At 40.5% G+C, this 19,457-nt stretch overlaps 1 protein-coding gene across 7 annotated transcripts in view; it reads left to right on the top strand.

Moving 5' to 3' along the window:
• TANC2 (tetratricopeptide repeat, ankyrin repeat and coiled-coil containing 2) overlaps nt 1–19,457 on the top strand; it is a 165,359-nt gene that overhangs the window by 19,518 nt on the left and 126,384 nt on the right. For all 7 annotated transcript variants that reach the window (XM_088179585.1, XM_088179584.1, XM_088179590.1 and 4 more), the window contains exons 2-3: nt 8,955–9,017; nt 17,615–17,714. In XM_088179585.1, coding sequence (XP_088035711.1) covers nt 17,648–17,714 — 67 coding nt within the window. In that variant the 5' untranslated portion in view covers nt 8,955–9,017; nt 17,615–17,647. The remainder of the gene's footprint in view (nt 1–8,954; nt 9,018–17,614; nt 17,715–19,457) is intronic.

Raw genomic sequence — 19,457 nt, forward strand, 5'->3', positions numbered from 1 at the left:
GTGGTGGTGCCACAGCAGAAAGGAGCAGTAAATAAGTGTAAGGCTTGGGTCACGCTACTCTCACGAGCAAATCTGCTCAATGGCTTTAGAGAGACAACAAGTGTGAGCGAGTGTTGATTATTTCTTCAGTTCAAGTACTCTGATACTGTGTGCTTCAGAAGGAAAGCAAGCCAGGTATTTTTGTTGTTTCTTCTTGTTTTCCTTGGTTGTGCACGCTCTTCAATGCCAAGAAATGGATAGGATTTGGGATTTGCCTCCGTAGATGATGACATAAGCTATTGATAATTATACATGCCAGTTGCAATCATTTACATTCCAAATGTAGAGGAAAAAATATTCCCTCTCTTTCCATCTCTAGGAGGCATTTAGATTTCCTCCGTAGGACAGACTGTGGATAAGATTTAAAAAATCAATTTGTTTTTGTAATTCTGCACTTCTATGGAGAAATCTCACCCCTCACTGCCAAAGTTTTATTGAAGCTAAAAATGGTGTAAAGGCTTTGTCCAAAACCCCAAACCAACACTGCAGTATTTAGCTCTGCTGTGTTATCACTGACTTTGGTACACACTTTCTGATACTCTTTGACTCAATCCATGAGTCAGGGACAGAGCATTTCCTTTCCCAGAATGAAAGAGAACAATGTCCCCAAGCATTCTGCTGCTGAAGGGACTCAGAAAAGCACTGGAACTGCAGCATAATCACCACCCATCTTCACTTGGCTCTCTGTGAAACCAGAGAAAGGACCATGCAGAAAAGGAGGCAGGAGGGGGTGTGTGATACACTGACCACGGCAAAGCAAATTGCAGGTCCAGTTTTTCCAAAGCTCTTGCACCAGCCAGCTGAAGTGACTAAGGCACTTCGGAGCCAAAGGCAAGGCTCCTGAAGCCGATACAATATTTTGGTTTACAATTGGGTTCAGTTAAGAGGGTACTTGGTATTCAAAGCCGACTTCTTAAGCCATGGTAATGTATTTCTCAGGATTCACATTGAAAGTAACTCCATCTTACATTTGGGAAGTGCTCAGCTTACTCTGTGTCTCTCACTGTGAATGTTTTCTGCCTGCCACTGTTTATCTCCTCTAGGCCTTGTGGACTTTGTGATTCCCTTTGTGAACCCCTAACAGCTTGCCTTAAGGCTAGCTGGTTTCTCCCGTTGAAAAGAATCTCACTGGGCTTTCAGTTCCCACTTGCATCAGGCTGAGGAAGCACAGTTGTTTTTGCCAGAACCGTAACTCTATATATCTCCATTTTTGCTCCCGGTTGTGGGATGAAACCAGAAACTCCTGATTGCTGTTAGCTGAGGAGGACAGTATGAGGAGTGGAGCTTGTGTTTACAACACTGAATTCTTTTGAAGCCTTCTATGTGCTGTAATTTCAAATGTACTCATACAATGGCTTCATTTATAAGTCATAGTTTAAAAACACTGTCTGAAGTAGTCAGGCCTATGTTAAATATTACTTATATACATCATGAAAGATAAAAGGTGTATAAATAAGCCCTGTCTTTCAAGTAGCTACTCAACTGTGTGCTCCCTTGTTGGAAGGCTTGAAGAAGTGACTTAAAGCAGAATATCCACTTCTGCGAGTCCAAATTTTCCTGCATGGAACAGTTGGCCAGCTATCAAATAAATGACAGGCGAAATGCTCTCACTTAAAGCCTCTTATCTTTGCTGCATTTCACTCCAAATCTAAGAGCTGGTCTGCAGTGTTAGCAGACTTTTGAAAACATGAAAAAAGGGATTGTTCTTTTACTGTAAGTGTGGATTCACAGATGCAAAATTCTTTGTAAGGTATGTTCTTTCTTTCTGTCTTTGCTCTTGTTTTAACCCAAAGCCCAAGTTGTTTGTGTATGTTAAACCTTAACAGTTTTGATTTTGCTGAATATGTTTGAAAGAGAACTGCAGCTATAAAGTATGTTTGATGGACTCTTTATAAGGAGATGTACTTCTCCCTGGGAAAGCTGTCAGTAGGATGTTACTTTTGTTTCATTCAACTGTAAATAATTCTGTCCTCTGGCAATATGAAAACAAATTAATTCAAATAAAGTGTTCAACATACCTGAAATACTTCTGTTAAAAAAAGCCCAATACCGCTCTTTTACCCTCTCACTCCTCTAAAGGTTCATTTCTCTCCCTCTTCAATCTCACTTCCAGTTTCTTCCCCTATGTGCACTTACTTCTCTCTCCTAGCAAGTGTTTTTATCTTCACATATTTCCAGGTTGCTTTCACATGGTGTACTTACAAAGAGGAAAACAGACTGGGAAGAAGAGTAGTGTTTGAGTACTTGAGTTCTGGTTGCACTTTCTGAAGGAACAAAGAAAAGATTTTGACGGTCCTAGTGTGTTCTGTGGAAGCTGATTAAGGAGCTTTGAAGTAGATTTTTTTATATCTTCAGGGTTATTTTATCTCCTCAGAGGGTTCTGAGCTAAAGCAGCACAGTGACAGCTATTGAGATACCTCCTCAGGTTGGAGCAACAGAAGTTCCCTGTGGAACAGGTCCTATGCACATGTCCTTTCAGAGAAAAGTTAAATGAGACAAGCTTGTGAAAAATGAGCTCAGTTTCTAGTAAAAATTAAAATAAACCAAGAAGACAGCAGGGAGAAGAGGGAATCTCTATTAGTCCTTTCTGGAGCCATTTCTAGCAGGCTCTGGCTCTTCCAGCTGCTTCTCAGACTTTCTTTACCTGTCTGACCCAGCATTAGCAGTGATGGTGGGGTGTGGACACAGAGATGTAAACATGACACGTGGGATAAAGCTGTGCTGTAAATGACACTCCTGAATTTCAGCAATTTCATCCTTAAAATGGTTAGAATCCCAGGATGGTTTGGGTCGAAGGGGACCTTAAAGCTCATCTCATCCCAACTTCCTGCCACGGGCAGGACAGCTTTCCACTACATCATATTTAGTCCACTAGACCAGGTTGGGTTGCATATATTTGAGCAGCATTGTCAGAATTTTCTGTTTGGTTCTTATTGAAATCCCTGGCAAAGCTTACAGCAGCATTGAGAGGATGGGAAAAGGTGTGGGATGTTCCAAAGGCCTGGTGTGTTAGCTGTCCTTTCAGTGTCTTGGTGTCTCTGGACCATTAAGTCTTCTTGTATGGGTATTTGCTGACATCTGTTAGAGGTCAGAAAATTACAGTAAGTCCTTTAGCCTTGAATTACTCTGGAAGGAAAATATTTTTCTTGGTGCATCCTGATCATAACGCACCACGCATGGGCATGGGGAGTGCAGGACCCAAACCAGCTGGTTCAGCAAACAACGACTGATGTGAGATAGAGGAGGGAGGGTGAACAGGCCGGTTGTATTCAGTTACTGAACATAGGATGGTAATTCGAGTGTGAAGACAGGAGAGGGGTGAGGGCGAGGGACCACCAGGTACCGTAACAACAAAACGGTAACAGCTCCTGCCCCAGATTGCTGGGGAAAAGGTGGGAAATAGCTAAGTTTGTAAATTTTGATAAACAAGATCAAGATGCTGAAAAATGTGATCCTACATGAATAGGTTGGAACTACCTGTGAGCAGAGAATAAAATGGGAACGTCTTACAATTTTCATATAAAACAGGAGTCTGAGTTGTTAAGGGCAGAATGTGGATGTCATCCACACATTAACACACTGGGTGGGGTTTTTTTTAAGGCACATATGATAAGCAAAAAATCTTAATTTAAAGCATGGTCAGTTTTCTGATTTTTTTTCATAACTCCATTCAGGTCTGGATGCTTTCCCATAGTTATTTAGAGTGATGATCATGAAGAAACTGTTGCCAACTTAAAAGATGGTAGAGTTGGATGCTTGTTTAATATTATTGAAAATCAGCCAAGACATATCTAATTTTGGACTGGAGTGTTATATTGTATGGTTTTATTTGTGGAATTCTTGATTTATCAATGGTCTATGTTCCCGTGTAATGAGCTGTGTAAGTGCAGTCATTATGTATGGTAACATATGATTCAAATCTTTTAATTAGAGAATATGAGGTTAAGAAGACAGACTCTTTGTCAAGATGGAAACACAAGATTTGTTTTCCATATTAGTCCCCAGTAAAATTAGGTCAGTCATAGTTACATGACAGTCATTTAAAAAATGTTGTTGTTTCCCTGATCTTTGATTTATGTGACAGACATCATTAAAACACATGTTGCTTAAAAATTAATTTAGGCAAGTTAGAACTGGAACCAAGATTATTTTTAGTCAGTATGTATTTTGTTTCCAACATGTATATATGTGCAAAGAATTTAAACTGTGATTTGATTTGATTTTAGAATACCATCCAAGCTTACTTGGTTTATCAGATGAATGCCAGCTGGTGCATCTGACAGCCAAAACTGGAAAAATAACCTCATTTAAAGATGGAAGTCCCTATTCACGAGACCGTTTCAGAGCCCTTGCTTTCCAGCAGGACTGGTTGAGCAGCGTGTTCTGATCATTTGGGTAGTTTTGGTTTTCAAAGACAGATGGTCATTGTGTTTAATGTCTGTGTATTAATGTTCTGTTGATAAAAGTATGAGTAAGTTGCTAATTTCGCTGGGAAAATATAATTAAACTGTTGAGATCAGGATACATGTGACCTGTGCTATGTTTGGTCCAGAGGCTTCAGATTCAATTAGCTTTGCAAAATTGCTGTGAATTTTTACCTGCTTGCTTGGATTGAGGGGAAAAAAGGTTCCTTTGTTCACTCTAAGATGAATAGAAAACTAGTCTTACTTCAGCCTTTTATTTGGATGTTTCTCAGTACTGATGTTCAGTATTTTCAAATATAGGATGGTTCTATTCATGGGTGGCTCAAGATATCTCAAGAGACTTCTCAAACTTGTTGCTGTGAAATCAGACATTCTGGTATGATTTCAGACTATGCGGTCAAGTTGCTGTGGATGGCAGGTTTTCTGGTTTCTGCCTCAAATCTTAAAGCTTTAAATCTTTATTTCTTCATGGATTTCAGCCTGTCAGGAAAATATTGCAGCTACAGTGAGTGTTGCTGTACCTGAAAGTATTCATTCCTTATATAGGCAATTTTCTGTATTAGAGTGACAGGAAGGTGCTTAATTCTGACAGCTGAAAGTGTTGAAAGTATTGGGATTTTTTTTTTTTCATAAACCATTCTTGCCTGTTTCAGTAATTCCTACATTAGGTAGGAGCCCTTCTCTTGGGCAGTCACTCAGCTGGCTTTGATTTCCTACTCTTTTTTTTTGTTGTTGTTGCGTTCATGCACTACGGTATTTAAAAATTGAGTTAATTTGCGTGCCATATACTTATGGGTTTAATAGAATATAATGAAAGCTCTTTTTAAGAAATATTTGAACATGGATGTGAAGGATGTTAGAGGGCTGGCGAATGTGCAGCTTTTTGCTGTTTTACGCTTCAGTTGTTTTTAACACATTCTTCAGCAGAACTCGGTGGTTATTACCTACCAGAGGTACATAAGCAAGAAATGATTTGGGTCTGCAGGATGACTAGTTTGTGTCTGAGTTACTTAACTACCTCCTCTCCTGAGTGTGTAGTTTTTAAGTGTTTGCTTACTTGGCTTTGTAACATGATTACCAACTTGTACTTTTTAATAGCATTTCTTTGTTCTCTTATTCTGGAAATTACATAATGTCTGTTCATTCTCAACTGTCTGAGCAGCTCTGTCCATGATGGCTTCATTCAGAAATTGTCTGAAGCAGTGAAAAGGTTCCTAACACAGAGAATTATTGAAAACTGTTTAAATGGGATAATTTCTGTTATAGGGATGTGAATGAAGTGACGCATGCCTTGGAACAGTAAATATGCTGGAAGAAATGTATAATTGAATTGATTCTGTTCTGGGCTGAGGATTGTTCAGAAGAAAAGGAATCAGCAGTTGGTTGCAAAGTCAGTGAAAGGATCCATGGGCGAAGTGTGTTTTCCTGCTGTTCTGTATCACAGGAGGGCCTTGTGACACTCTCTGTGTGTTTTCTTTCTGTTTATGTTGTTCCTGACATAAACTGCCCGACCCTGTTGGCAAAAAGCATTCATTATATTATTGTCTTTATGGTGGAACTCGGGAATATTCCTATTCCATGGTCATGTCTTACATTTACAAACCTGGATGGCAATTTGGAGTCGATAGCTGGCAATGCCTAGCTGGATTTTATGGACAAAAATCCCACTTGGCAGCGATTGGCATCATGGGCAGAGGCAGCAGGAGTCTGAGGACTGCAGCAGTTGGCAGGAAAGTGCCCGGCAGAGGGACTGTGTTACCCAACACCCATCTTGTGCCTGGGAAGGCAATCGGCAGAACAAAGTGGTAACCAGTCAGTTACTGGTTTGGGAGGGGAGAGTTAAGATGTTGCACTGTTTCCCTTCTCCCTGCCAGGTCCAACAGTACTTGGAAAAACAATGCTGATAGAATAAAAAGAAAATGAGTAGTTTTATAATAAATTTTTTTAAAAAATATTTAAATATTTAATTTAAATATTACCACTGTCACAGGCCAGAGGTTTTCACCCTCCAAACTTACCATTATCATCTGAAACTCTGTCTGAATGTTGCTTCTGATTGAAACATGCCAGTTGGTGAATTGTATGTTTAATCGAGAAGGAATGATTCTAAAAGTGATTCTCTTCCACCGAAGCTGTTTGTATACAAGTCTCTAAATGTATTTGTTGTGGTACAACATGTCAGAATTTATAACTCTCATACAGTTCAATAGCAGATTTTACAAATATAATTAGAGGTTAAAGGCATTTAAAGAATAAAAGCACTTTAATGACATTCAGTTTTTATTGACAACCCACTAGTATCTGCTGCATTCACATAAAGATTTCTAATGTAATCCTGTGAGCAGATGAAAGCTCTGCTGTTTAAAAGCTCAGTGCAAAGCAGATTCATTGGATCTGCTCATGGAATGCAGATGATGGGTTATAAGTGCTTGTCTGCAGCTCACACAGCACAGGTCAGTCCTGCCCTTTTTTTGCAGGTTATCACATTAAGAGCTGTATTAAGAAGATAGATGGCAGCAAACTGAAACATTTATAAGGAGTTATTTTTAGTTATTCCATGGATGTTTTCCGTTTTCCAAAAATAGTAACATTGCTGCTTTTGAAAGAAAAAATTACTCACTCACCTGAGGTGTTTGCAAGTACCCAGATTTGGACTGTTTGAAAGAATTGTGGAGAATGCCGAATGTATATTTTGAGATCTGTTTTTTCTTTTGTCTATTTAGGTTCTAAGGAATAGAGTTTCTTTAGAATCATAGAATCTCATAATGTTTTGAGATTAAATGGACCTTAAAATTCATCCAGTTCCACGCCCTACCATACGCAGGGATACCTTCCACAGTCCCAGGTGGCTGTGTCTGAACCCTGTCCAACCTGGCCGTGGACATTTGCAGGGATGGGGCAGCCACATCAGCTCTGGGCACCCTATGCCAGGGCCTGCCCACCCTCACAGGGAACGATCTCTGCCCAATATCTCATCTAACCCTGCCCTCCCTCAGCTTAAGGCCATTCTCTCCTTGTCCTGTCACTCCATGCCCTTATGAAAACTCCCCGTCTAGGGACTTAAATCAGGTGAAGTAATATCTAATAGAAGTCTTGCTTGATCTGAACCTGTTTGGGTTTAGGTTCTGTGCTGGTCTTGTGCTCCATGTGATTAGACACTGAGAAATGTGTGGCCGAGTCTTTCTGACCAGTTTCTGCCAAAGGCCAAGTGCTTGGGCATTCAGGTGATCTGAGGCACAGGCAGCGTACACAAGCCAGGAAGGGCTCTTGAAGCAGGAACACGCTCTCGCAGAGCAGCAGAGTGCAGCTGGGGGGTCAGGGCTGTGTGGGAGCCGGGCTCTCAGGCAGAGGCTGTGGGACATTGCTCCTGTCACGGGGATCCCCGTTCGTGCTGCGGGATGCGCTGCCTTCGGGGCTTCCCCTGCTTGGCTGGACGAAACCTCTCTGCTCCCATGGAAGGGCTGTGCTGGTTCCTGCCTCTTTAGTTGTTTTTCCAGAGAAATGAGAAATTGAAAGCAGGGAGGGTATTGGCAGCCCTGAGAAATAAAGTAGGGCTTTTGATTAATTTATGGAACGTCTTACAGTTTTACATACAAAACTCTTAATCTAAGACCATAGGAGAAGTCAGTGTTACGGTTCTGGGAGCACCATGAATCCCAAGTAAAGCTGTCAATTACTTCTCGGTATCCTCTTGCAGGAGAAGAAAAAACCTGACTGATGCAGTTGAACACTTATTCTACTACACTTTAAACTTGCAAATACAAGGTGGCCTCCATTTACTTAGATTATTTTTGTTTGTTGGCTGACAAATGAGATGTGTCTGTATTTCCTTCGACTTGCTGGTTCTCAAATGAGATTTCTAAAACAATAGATTGGTGAAGGCTGTAATACAATATCGTCAGCACAAATCAAATACAGGCTGGGAAATAAAATAGCTGCTCTCATCCTTTTCAGTAAGTGGCAAGATAAATTTCTTGTGGCTTTTCGTTGATGAACTTCATATTCTAAGTACATGATGACAGAGCGAAGGGCCAAGTACTGAACCCTTGATTTAGTGCTGGATCCCTCTTGGGAGTTACATTTATGTAAGGATTGAGTTTTTTAAAAAAACGCAGTGGGCAGGTTGTAGGATTTTAGCAGGAGAACTTGATAAGATGAAGGGAAATACACTTGTTAAATGATGTACTATATGATGAGTGTCAAAGGGCAGTATGTCTGCTTTTCTTCTCCCATTTGAAAAGTGGTGAGAAGGAAGAGACAAGTGACCAAAGTTAGTATTGATTAACAGCAATTTAAAAGCAGGAACATTCACTTTTTAAGTGTGAAGATGAAGAGTGAGGTCTGCCTGGTGCTTACGCAGTAATACTCTGGAAAAGTTGTGGGTTTATTCCTGGGATGGGATTATTGTAGTTCTGTTTATGGACAGGATGGGGCACAGAGGGTGCTGAGAAGATGCTACTCAATTCTGTTTTGTTTCTTTATGTCTTTCAGGACTTGCAGTGAATGGAGGAGGACACTTTTTGCTAGAGATTTAACTTACCTAAAGATATCAAGGTAGGAGAACCTTTTCTTCCGACAATCCCATGTGTTCTTTGCAGGCATGATTTGTTTAAATAGATTTGCAGTTGCCTTCTGTTGTTTTATTGTTAATGTGTGTGATCACCTGAAATTGGAACAAGGGCACTGTCTTTCTCAGTTTTACCAATTCTTAACCTGATTGTATTAGAGAAAACGTTGTAAAAGCTTTCACATACTAGTGTTTGATCATTCACTTTTCCTACTGGAGGTAGGAAAGGAAAGAGAATGGATGTAGTAAAACAAAATGTGGCTTTCGTGTTATTTATTGAGTTCATTCTAACTGCTAATTAAAATATTGATTCTTTTTTGTAAATGCAATGTGTAATATTGACACTGCATTCTGTAAAAATGTACTTAGGTGTTTTAATTTTTCAAGGGTTTTTTTTATATAAAACCCAAAATACTTCATGTTCTGAGAAAATCTCCAGTGCTTGCCAATGGATTGAACTCCAGTTTCATATTAAATATTATTGAGACTTATTGCAGATCAGGCTTACAGCTGCTCCTTAATTAGGTCTGTATTTTAAGATGTATTTTTGATTCTTTAAAAATTAAGAAGTAATTACGGTTTCCTTTAATCTCTTGGAATAGACGAGTGCTATAACATTTTATGAGTTCATACATTGCCCATTTTTTGTTTTCATTTTCTGTTGTACCAATTAATCTTCAAAAGTAACTTCAGATTGACGGGAGCCTCAAGCAAAACATCCAGTACGGGGCTGGTGTGATTTTGAGTGGCAGGTTTTTGGATGCTCCCTGTCACAGCCAAGACTCAAGAAACTCTCTGCATATCAGTCATGTGGTGGTTTGGGGCAGAATCAGAATGGTGGGTCCTGGCACAGTGACGTTTGTTGATTCAGCACAGGAAGGACTGGAGCTGTTGGAGTGAGTCCAGAGGAGGCACCAATATGATCATAGGGATGGAGCAGCTGTGCTGTGAGGAAAGGCTGGGGGAGTTGGGATTGTTCAGAAAACAGAGGACTCCAGGGTGACCTTATAGCAGCCTTTCAACACCTAAAAGGAGCCTGCAGGAAAGATGGAGAGATGATTTACAAGGACCTGGAGTGACAGACTGCACAAGGAGGAATGGCTTCAGTGACAGAGAGTAGGTTTGTTTAGACATGAGGAAGAAATTGTTCTCTGTGAGGGTAGTGAGGTCTGGCACAGGGTGCCCAGAGCAGCTGTGGCTGCCCCTGGATCCCTGGCAGTGCCCAAGGCCAGGCTGGACACTGGGACAGCCTGAGACAGTGGGAGGTGTCCCTGCCATGGCAGGGGTGGCACCGGGTGAACTTTAAGGTCCATTCCAGTCTTGGCCATTCTATGATTCCAGCTGTGGGAAGTGCCCCGAAGTTTCTTTCAAGGCAATTTAGCAAGACTAGCTCGTGAAAAACTGTACCACATTTTATTTCAAGCTTTAATACCTGTTCACATGGTTGTTGATGGAGGCAGCTACTAGTAATATTTAAAACCAAAACAATAATTTTAACTGTTATGAGCAACACAGAAGACAGTAAAAGCACCATGGGTGAATTGAAGAAAGTGAGATGATAGCATTTCTAACTTTGGCTATCATTTTTCTCCAAGGCTGGATAATAATGACATTGTACATGGAGAATGGAAGTGTCCTTTGGGAATTCAGTCTGTATCATTAATCTAGAATTAGAAACGAGGTTATGCAAAATGGCAAAGCCTGGTTCAAAATTAAATTTCCTGAATTTCAAGGTCATCACATTTTCATGTTGAGGAGAGAACTGAGTTTTGGCCTTCTCCTAGTAAGCGATTGCATTTTTTCTGCAGTGTTTCTGATCTTGTTTTAAATAGGTGTTAAATGTCAACACATAAATAAAAAGTATTGCTGGAGAAATCTTTTTCCCAGAAAAGTAAATTCAAATGTTGACTGAAAAGTCATAGTTACAAAATATGTTAGTTGGTATTCTGTTGCTGCAGCGTTACCTGATGAGGATTGTTATTGTTTGAGAGTAGTGAGTTTCTCTCGACTCAGAGTGAGTCATAAGCTGTCTGTCAGTGCAGTCTTTCTCTGAGAGCAGTCGTGCTTTTATTCTCCTTTGTCCTTACTTGAAGTATGACTGTGTTCCAGACAAAAGAGAAAACAATCTCCTCTTAGCAGAGAAGGGGAAGCTTGAGCCTACCCAGAGCACGTGTGTGTTTAGGGATTGAGCATTGCACCTTCCTGGCAGTGTCCTGCTGGCTCCAGGTACAAATAGCTTCACCCTCTGCAAGTGCTGTTTTCCAAGCAGAGCACCAAAATGAGCTGTTCCTCTGCTAAATTGTGTGGGTTTCCATAATAATACAGTGCTTGTCTCCTTCCTCCCAGGCTGTTACTGTATAAAAATTACCCCTGAACATAAATGCCACAGACTTCAAGTGAACGTAATCACCATAGAATCATCAAGAAATCTGTATGGCTACATTCACCTTAGGGCTATTGTTGGGAACTTCACAAACATGGGATTATTACTTTGTTAGCTCTCAGAATGGCTTTTTAACTGGAGCATCAACAGCTGCTTCTTTTGATAAAATAAAAGCGGGGATTAAGGCCAACTTCCTGCTTCCTTGTGAAACGTTATGTTGACCTGCTGCACGTGTTTTTCTAGTGGGAATACTGTTAGGTCTTTTATGAGTGTATTTTTATGTATTTCTATCAAAGGTCGTTGGAGAAGCAAAGACAACGGGGTCATATCAGGAGGACAGGAGATAACACAAGTGCAGGGGCTCTAGGATTATGGGACTCAGTGCAGGATCTGTAGGAAAGGCAGTCCACAGATCTCTAAGTATTTTGTTTAAGAATGAATTGGCAGATTGGCCTTCATGTCAGGCCCCCATGATAGTTATTAGTGGTCAGGCTTTTGTGAGGAACATAACATCAAACAATTAATTTTGTTGTTCTAAAGCCTATTAGAGAACTCTGTGTAATAAACTCTTAATTGCTTAAAGACCTCTAATTGGTAGAGTTTAGTGCTTTTAATACCTTTATTGTTTTCCTATTTCCAAATAATCCTAGAAGTTCTTGGCAAACTTGCTAGGTCACAACGCTGCTGTTTTCATTCCTAAAGTTCCCAGAAATATTTAATCTCCAAATTCTGCTGCTGCGTGTTTAAGTGTGCATGGACCAAGCTTATAAATATACATTTCCTTTGACTTCAGCGTTGTTGCAATCAGTTATTCCCACCCCTGTGTGGTGAGCCAGAGTGTTCTGGGAGGCAGAGTTTAATGGATTTGGTCATCATGAAGTTCATGGAGCTTCTGCCACTTCCTGACAGTTCTCAGTGATGACTGTGGCCATCCCAGTCCTCCTATGAGCATCAAAGTTCGACTTAAGCCTTCTTTAGTCCTCGTCATTAGGCTGTCTCTCAAAACATCCTCTGGAATTTCAGGGCTATTGAAAATAAGAGTTCAGGTTAAACTTTGAATAATTAATTTGAGGAGCATGAGAAGTTTCAGTCTGGCAGCAGTTACAGGCAAATGTGGAGCACATCCGTGTACAACACCCATTATGTGTGGAGTAAATGCTTGAAAGTCAAGCCCTGTTGTGTGTTTTGTTTTCATTTTTCAATTTATTTCATTGTGTGATAGTTAGTTTTATAAATCTGTCACTTGTGTAAAAAATGTCCTTGTTTTACCTCTTCCTTCCTGAAGCTTGAATGCTCTTTGAAAATGTTCCACTAATTTATGAAAAGTTAGGGGTTTTTTTTGCTCACAAAATACTCATTTAGGCTTTACATGTTGTTAAATCCTTAAAAATAATATTCCTTTTTCTAGCATCTTAATATATTTGTTACATGCACGTCTTAATTTCTACTGTAGTGAGTTCAGCTTCCCTCATGAAAACAGCTAATCTTGTGCTATTGGGAACCTTTGAAATAGAATGGAGTACCAAGCTTTTCAGTTACTTTGCACAACTGAGTCTATTTTCTATCAAGGGACTTTTGGTTTTGTTTTTTTTTTTCCTAATGACCCTTTAAAAACAATTTTCTTTCCATTGTTCCTTTGGGGAAGGTGTACTGAAGGAATGTGATACCTCAGGATCTCCCGAGGTGGACAGAAGCTGATAAATGAAGGAATAAGCAGTGAGATCCTCATTGAAAAATGTGCTTTAATTGAAGTTTGCAAATACTTCTACTTTATAACATTATAATTATTTATAATATTATGTTTAATCTATTAACATAATGTATTGAGAATTTTTGACTCCATAGTGTTCATAGACTTCTGCTGAATATTAAGAAGGTTTTGGAAGTAAATTCTGTCTTAATTTGCTGCTACCTGACCCAGAGAGTGAGGTAGTGGGATCTCATGAGCTGGTACAGGCTTGTACTTCACTTTTCAACTAGAAATTCATAACCAAAGAGGCAGCTGACAGAACCATCTTCAGTTTGGCAAGATGTTTTTTTCCTTTTTTCATTTTTTTGTGGGGCTGTCTTTTTCACTCGTTCAGTTAAAGCCCTGCAGTGGCCACTCCAGCTGTGCTGCTGAAACCTGTGAGCATCACTGTGCTGCACAGGAAGCATGACTGCTGCACAAGGCTGTCTCCTGGTGAGATTGAGGACATGGATAAAGAACTGTTTCTTTTAAGGTGTTTGTTTGTAGTTTTATTTCCTACATCCAATTTTTGCAATGCTTGTCCCTCTACATAGGTATTCTCGTTGCGGAGGTGAGGAAGGAGCTGAACACTTAAAGGGGAATCAAATTCTTAAGAGATGTGCAATGCACATATGACTTAGGATGTATTCTGTTCCTTCTTTTGTAATTTAAAATTTGCCTTATTGGAAAAAACATAGAATTCTAATCTTATGGTATACATTTAATAGCTTCTCACGCTGACATGCACGAATTTTGCCAGCAATGTTTGTACAACTCACTGGACATCAAACACTCTTTCGAACAAGAGCTTAGCTTGGCTAATCAGATTTATATAAAATAAAATTTTATTTTTAGTGGAGTCATCAGACAGGAGGAGAATACAGGGATCTGGTTGTTCTACTGGTGGTATATAGGCAAAAAAATTTGCTTTGATTTTGTACTTCTGTGTCTGACAGACAATCTCTCTTTAGAAAGAAGCCAAACTGACTTCTGTGGGCTGTAATAATGTGTAGCCACCCAAAACATGAGGCGGTTTTTGCAGCCTATTTACAAACTCTGTCTTAAAATTAAGAAAACACTGAAAAAGGCCTTAGTCATCCTCAAGGATTTAATCAGATGTCACTGACTTGTTCAAGCTTGGCATCTGGTGTAAGTTTGCAGCTTGCAGAGCTTAGTCTGCCTCTACCTCCTCCACTTCGTGGCTTTTTCCTCATCATATTAGTACTATTGCCTTCTCATGCTCCAGAAACTTATTATTGTTTGTGTATTTCGTTGAAATTTAGATTTGTTAGATCAGACAACGTGTGCAGAGTGTCTGGACATAAACCAGGAGATTCTTGAGGTTTTTTTTTTTTTTCTAAAAATGCTGCATAGAGATTATACCTTTTTTATTCATCTGGAGACTTGTGCCCATACAATGTCTTCATTTTGTTTGGTAAACTTAAAAATGACAGGGTAAAGGACAAATGCAATGTAGTAGCTCTTGGCTTCCCAAATTGTTGCCAAACGCATCCTGTGTCGTTGGGAGTGGGAAGAATGCCCATCACATTGCTGCAGCTTTTGCTTCTGCTGACAGAGCTGCTGCTGATCCTGGAGAAAGGTGTTAACTGGTGCTGTGGGGTGCGTTAAGGAGTTCATGGGGTAGGGTGAAAAATTGTCTGATCCAGCTCTTCCTAATACTGTAATTCTGTTTGCTGTTTAATGCTTCTAATTCCATGAACTAATACAACCAACAGGAGTTTTAATTTAGAGTGCTTATTCTGAAATATTACTTCTGGCTTAGTGGTGTTGGCTGAACAGAGGAAGAGCTGTGACCGTGTTTGCTCAAAGCCACAAAGGGATGTAGTTGTGCATGAAGATGAAAACCAGCAGCTGATTTTGCTCACCTGCTCCGCTGTGTTGTGAACACCTTAACTAATCAGAATATATGTCTAATGAGTGCTTACATTTAGAATGCATCAATATTGTGTTTAAGCTACAATGAGAAGCCATGTCAGGAATTGCAGCTAAAGTAGAGTCACAGAATCACTGGGTTTGGGTTGAAGGGACCTTAAAGACCATCTAGTTCCAACCCCCTGCTATGGGCAGAGTCATCTTCCTATAGTCCAGCAGTCCTCTGAGAATATGGAATTAGTCCTTGGGATGTCCCTTGGCTGGTAACCCAGGGTCTCTATGCAAGACATCAGTTCTCTCTCCACTCTGGGGTTCTTAGGAGCAAAATCATGGAGGCCCTGTCTGTGCCCTATGCAGAGCCTTAATTCAGCCCTAGTAGCAGCACAGCACTTCCTGGCCTGTTTTCCATGTGCAAAATACAGGTAAATATAATTATTAGCAAACTATCAGACTCACCTTTGGCATGGCCTAGGCCCAGGCTAGGTGACTTCTTTGAGAGAATTTCGTTGAATTCAGTTGTAGCTCAGCACTGGTGGCATAGCTCTGCTCAGTTCGCTAGGCAGTGCAAGGCAACATGGAGAAAGTCCCTCAGCAATTGTCTGTGTACCCAGATGGAATTTTTTTCGATAGTCATGTAACATTGGGATGCTCCAAAGAGGACCTAAGCCTCATTTAGGAGCCTTGGGAATGAGCCTGACCACCAGCTCCTTGTATTTTGGTGGCAGAAGGGTGCCAGGGATGCTCAAGTGATTCATAAATGCAAAGGAAATACCGATTCCGCCGTTTAATACTCATCCATGCGTGCACACGGACTCCCAAATCTGTTTGTGAAGTCTGGTAAGTGAATGGGAACTTGTGTCAGGAAAGGCAGCAGTTGTTGTCATCCCTGTGTGCTTACTGGGGCTTGGGATGTGTGTACTCTGAGCTGCTGCCCTGGAATGCTGGTGTGTCTCAGTAAGTGAGTAAATAATATTGAAAGGTCTTTCAGTGGCGTTAAACATAGAAATAAAGCTCTTTGAACTGGGCATTACTGTACTATTAGACTTGAAAGTATCAGACAAATGTGGAGAAACGCAAGATGGCACTTACTGAGCATCCTCCAAGAGGATCGAAATATTGTTACAGGAAAAAAATTCATTATTTATTTCTACAAGATGAATGTGTTACCTTGTAACTATGTGTGTTGGTTTGAAAGCAAAACCAGTGAGAGAGTCCAAGTCAGTAATACAATTTAATAGGAAAAAAAGAGAAAAAATAAAATACATGCAGTAATACAAAAGAAAAAAAACACCAACAGAGTCAGAAATACAACCTGACACCCTGTCAGTCAGGGTGTTGGTAGCAGTCCCTATAAATGGTGACTGCAGTCCTCCTGGATGACAGATGTGATTCAGTTGAAGCAGTGCTCCTGTAGAAGGTGCAGTTTTCCTCCAAAGATCCAGCGATGATGTGGAAATGATCCGACTTTCTCTGGGATGCAGTGGAAAGGTCTGCCTTCACGTCCCAAACCCCAGATTTTTATCTAGGTAGGAAAGGCTTGGCTCCTGCCCCCGGTTGGGGCATCTCCCAATGGGGTGATGTAATCTTATCAGTCACACAATAGGACTGAATGGCCCATTAACGGAATATATCTTCTGGAGGAAGGATGGGTTGTGAAAAGATAACGATGATCATCCCCCTGATCTTATCAGATGGCACATCAGCAGAGGATATCTCCCACAGAGATAAGGATCACCACCCCTCCCACATTTTAACAGATGGTGATAGAATACACATTTTTGCATTGTACCCCAGGACACTATGGAATATCGGGTGTACAGTAGAAAGAAAATAGCGGTTGATTGTACTTACTGATCAAAGACTCTTTACAATTCTTTTGGTCTGTTCTGAACTGCTTTTGTTGTAGGTGTTTTGATGCTTTACATGCTATAAGTGGCTGTTCCCCAGCACAGGCTGTCAGTGTGCATGGTGATCCCAGACACTCTTTTATCTTCAGCAATGCTCAAGACAACCTCCCGCCCCGCCCCAAGACATATACAGCAAGGAAAATACAGGGATAATGTTTCTGCTTGATTTTCTTACATCAGTTACTCTGGGTTTGAGTGACTTGTCTCTTCATGACAATTTATTCAACTCGCAGGAGAATTTAACAGTCAGCCAGCCCAGGAGCTGCAGAGCATCTGGAGTCGTGGTTGGTGTCAGCAGGATCGATTTTCTGAGCAACAGCGAGGGCAGCAGCTCCTTCTGATGCGTTTGGCTTTAATAGTGATGGGAAATGGAGGCAGTTGGCTAAATGCTATGTCTTTCCCACTTCTGTGTGATGATAAATTATTTGGCAAAACAGGTTGGCTCTACCAGCAGCACTGGAATTGTGTTGTCCTGGAAATAAAGCCTGGATAACTGAAAGCAAACTGAATGGTAGACATTATGTAGATTTTTTTGTTAGAAATTGTATTGGCAAAATAGTTTTTCATCATTTTATCTTGGTTTTAGTGCTTCTTTACCTCTTTTCCGTAATGGCTTCCTGTTGTCCGAATGGGAGTGTTGATTTTGGATGTCTGTTGTTTTGCTTTCTGTAGTGCTTGCAATAAACCAAGTGGAACAGGACCACCATGTTTCGAAACAGTCTCAAGATGCTTCTTACAGGAGGGAAGTCAAACCGCAAGAACAGGTCCAGCGGTAAGTAATCGTCACCTCCTCGTGCATGAGAGCACTGGCACCTCTGAAACCATTCCTTTCATGTGCTTTGGTCTTAGCAGGACTTTCTTCTTGTTAATGAACAGATGTACTCAGTTGTGGTCTCCAAACATCATTATACTTCGTTTGATATTGTGCTGTACTTTTACTTTGAAACTATATGTATTTTAAAATGTATGTAAACCGTCATCTGGTTTTATCAGGGAAATAAGATGCAGGGAATACCAAATAAGAGTTGTACATAATCTTGCAGTAAATAAGCATCAAGGTTCATGTTTCATTTATGGAAAGTAAGAATTTTTTTTTTCTTCTGAAATGTCTGTGATAACTTGTGGCAGTGAAACCTGCTTAATTACAGCCAAAACTTGTGAAAGCAGCAGCAATTTCTTTTAAGCTTTTATTTTTAAACAGGAGGGAGAGAGAGGAATGGGAATAGTTGAAATTAAAGGAGAAATTGCCCAAGTTTAGTAATAATTTATGTCAATTTAGTTTTTCCACCCTCAGGAAAGGTGTTTACGGTTAGTATTGGTTCATGTGGCTTGGCCTGTTTCATGCATGACACAGATTGGAGGAGATTGCAATTGTAAAATGAAACATTACAAAAATATTGATAGGCTTTAAAAATATATTTATTAAACTTTCACTTTTTTTCCCCAAAAACAGAGTGTTGGCAGAATAAGAGCTTTTAATTAAATCCTTCATTTTGGATTTTAAAGCCATCTGGCAGCACATTTAAATTATTTTGGGATACAGTGTCTATTTGTGCTCATGCATCTGTGTTAATGTGGATATTTATGTTATGGATGTTCCTTGAGAAACCAGAGGTGAGGATGAGGAGAAACAGTGGTGGTAAAGGCAGTGGGAAAATGGGCTGTTTTCCCTTGGGTTTGGCAAGTTGCTCTGTGTTTCTCACGCTGCTAGAATTTGGCCATTGTTAGGATCTTGCAGCCCACGTTGTATTTGGGGAAGGAGAGTTGTGGGGCTTTGCTGCAGGGCAGCACTGATGCCTTAGCCCTTGGACATCAGTGCTCTCTTACCCCAGGGTCTGGTGGCAGTCCTGGGGTGTTGGTTGATCCTGAAGGCGCTTCCTGGGAAGTTCAAGCATGCATTATGGTGTTGTAGTTGGTGTGGATCTCAAAGCAGGTAAAAGTCTGTTTTTCAGAGGCATCAGATGAATTCAGGGCTGAGGTTGTGGCTGTGCATTGTTTTCATGGAGAAGATTTCCTTCCCATTGGAACACCTCAGTTCCTTGTAGCAGGAGTGGTTGGTGTGAGGGAGGTACCTACATGAAAAGATAGGTTTGGGGAAGAAACGTGAGCAGATGGCTCCATCCTCTTGTGATTTGTGTCACATTTACTGTTTAAAGTACAAGTCCTTTGATGATACCTTTAAAAAACCGTACATAGACAAATCACCTTAGGTTGTGTACAAAGGTCTCTCTTTGTCAGATGTGCTTCTAGCAGGCCCTGGTATTGCTTCTGGCTTATCTCCCACAAGCGATATTAAGGATTTTGTATATGCCAAGCTTTGCAAATACGTGTTTCTTATTTTGTGAATGAAAAATGTCAGTTCTGAAGTACTGAGATTCGAGGGTCTGGTTTTTGGCAAAGCAGAAGAGGAGATGGGTTTTCTTATTCGTTCACTGAAAAATTGTATGACAGAATTGAATTGATGAGGTTCTCTCTGATGCCCAGTGACTGTACTGTATGTTTAATTTACTGCAAT

This window comes from Sturnus vulgaris, chromosome 27 (genome assembly GCF_052056855.1).
Source record: "Sturnus vulgaris isolate bStuVul1 chromosome 27, bStuVul1.hap1, whole genome shotgun sequence".
NCBI lineage: Eukaryota > Metazoa > Chordata > Aves > Passeriformes > Sturnidae > Sturnus > Sturnus vulgaris.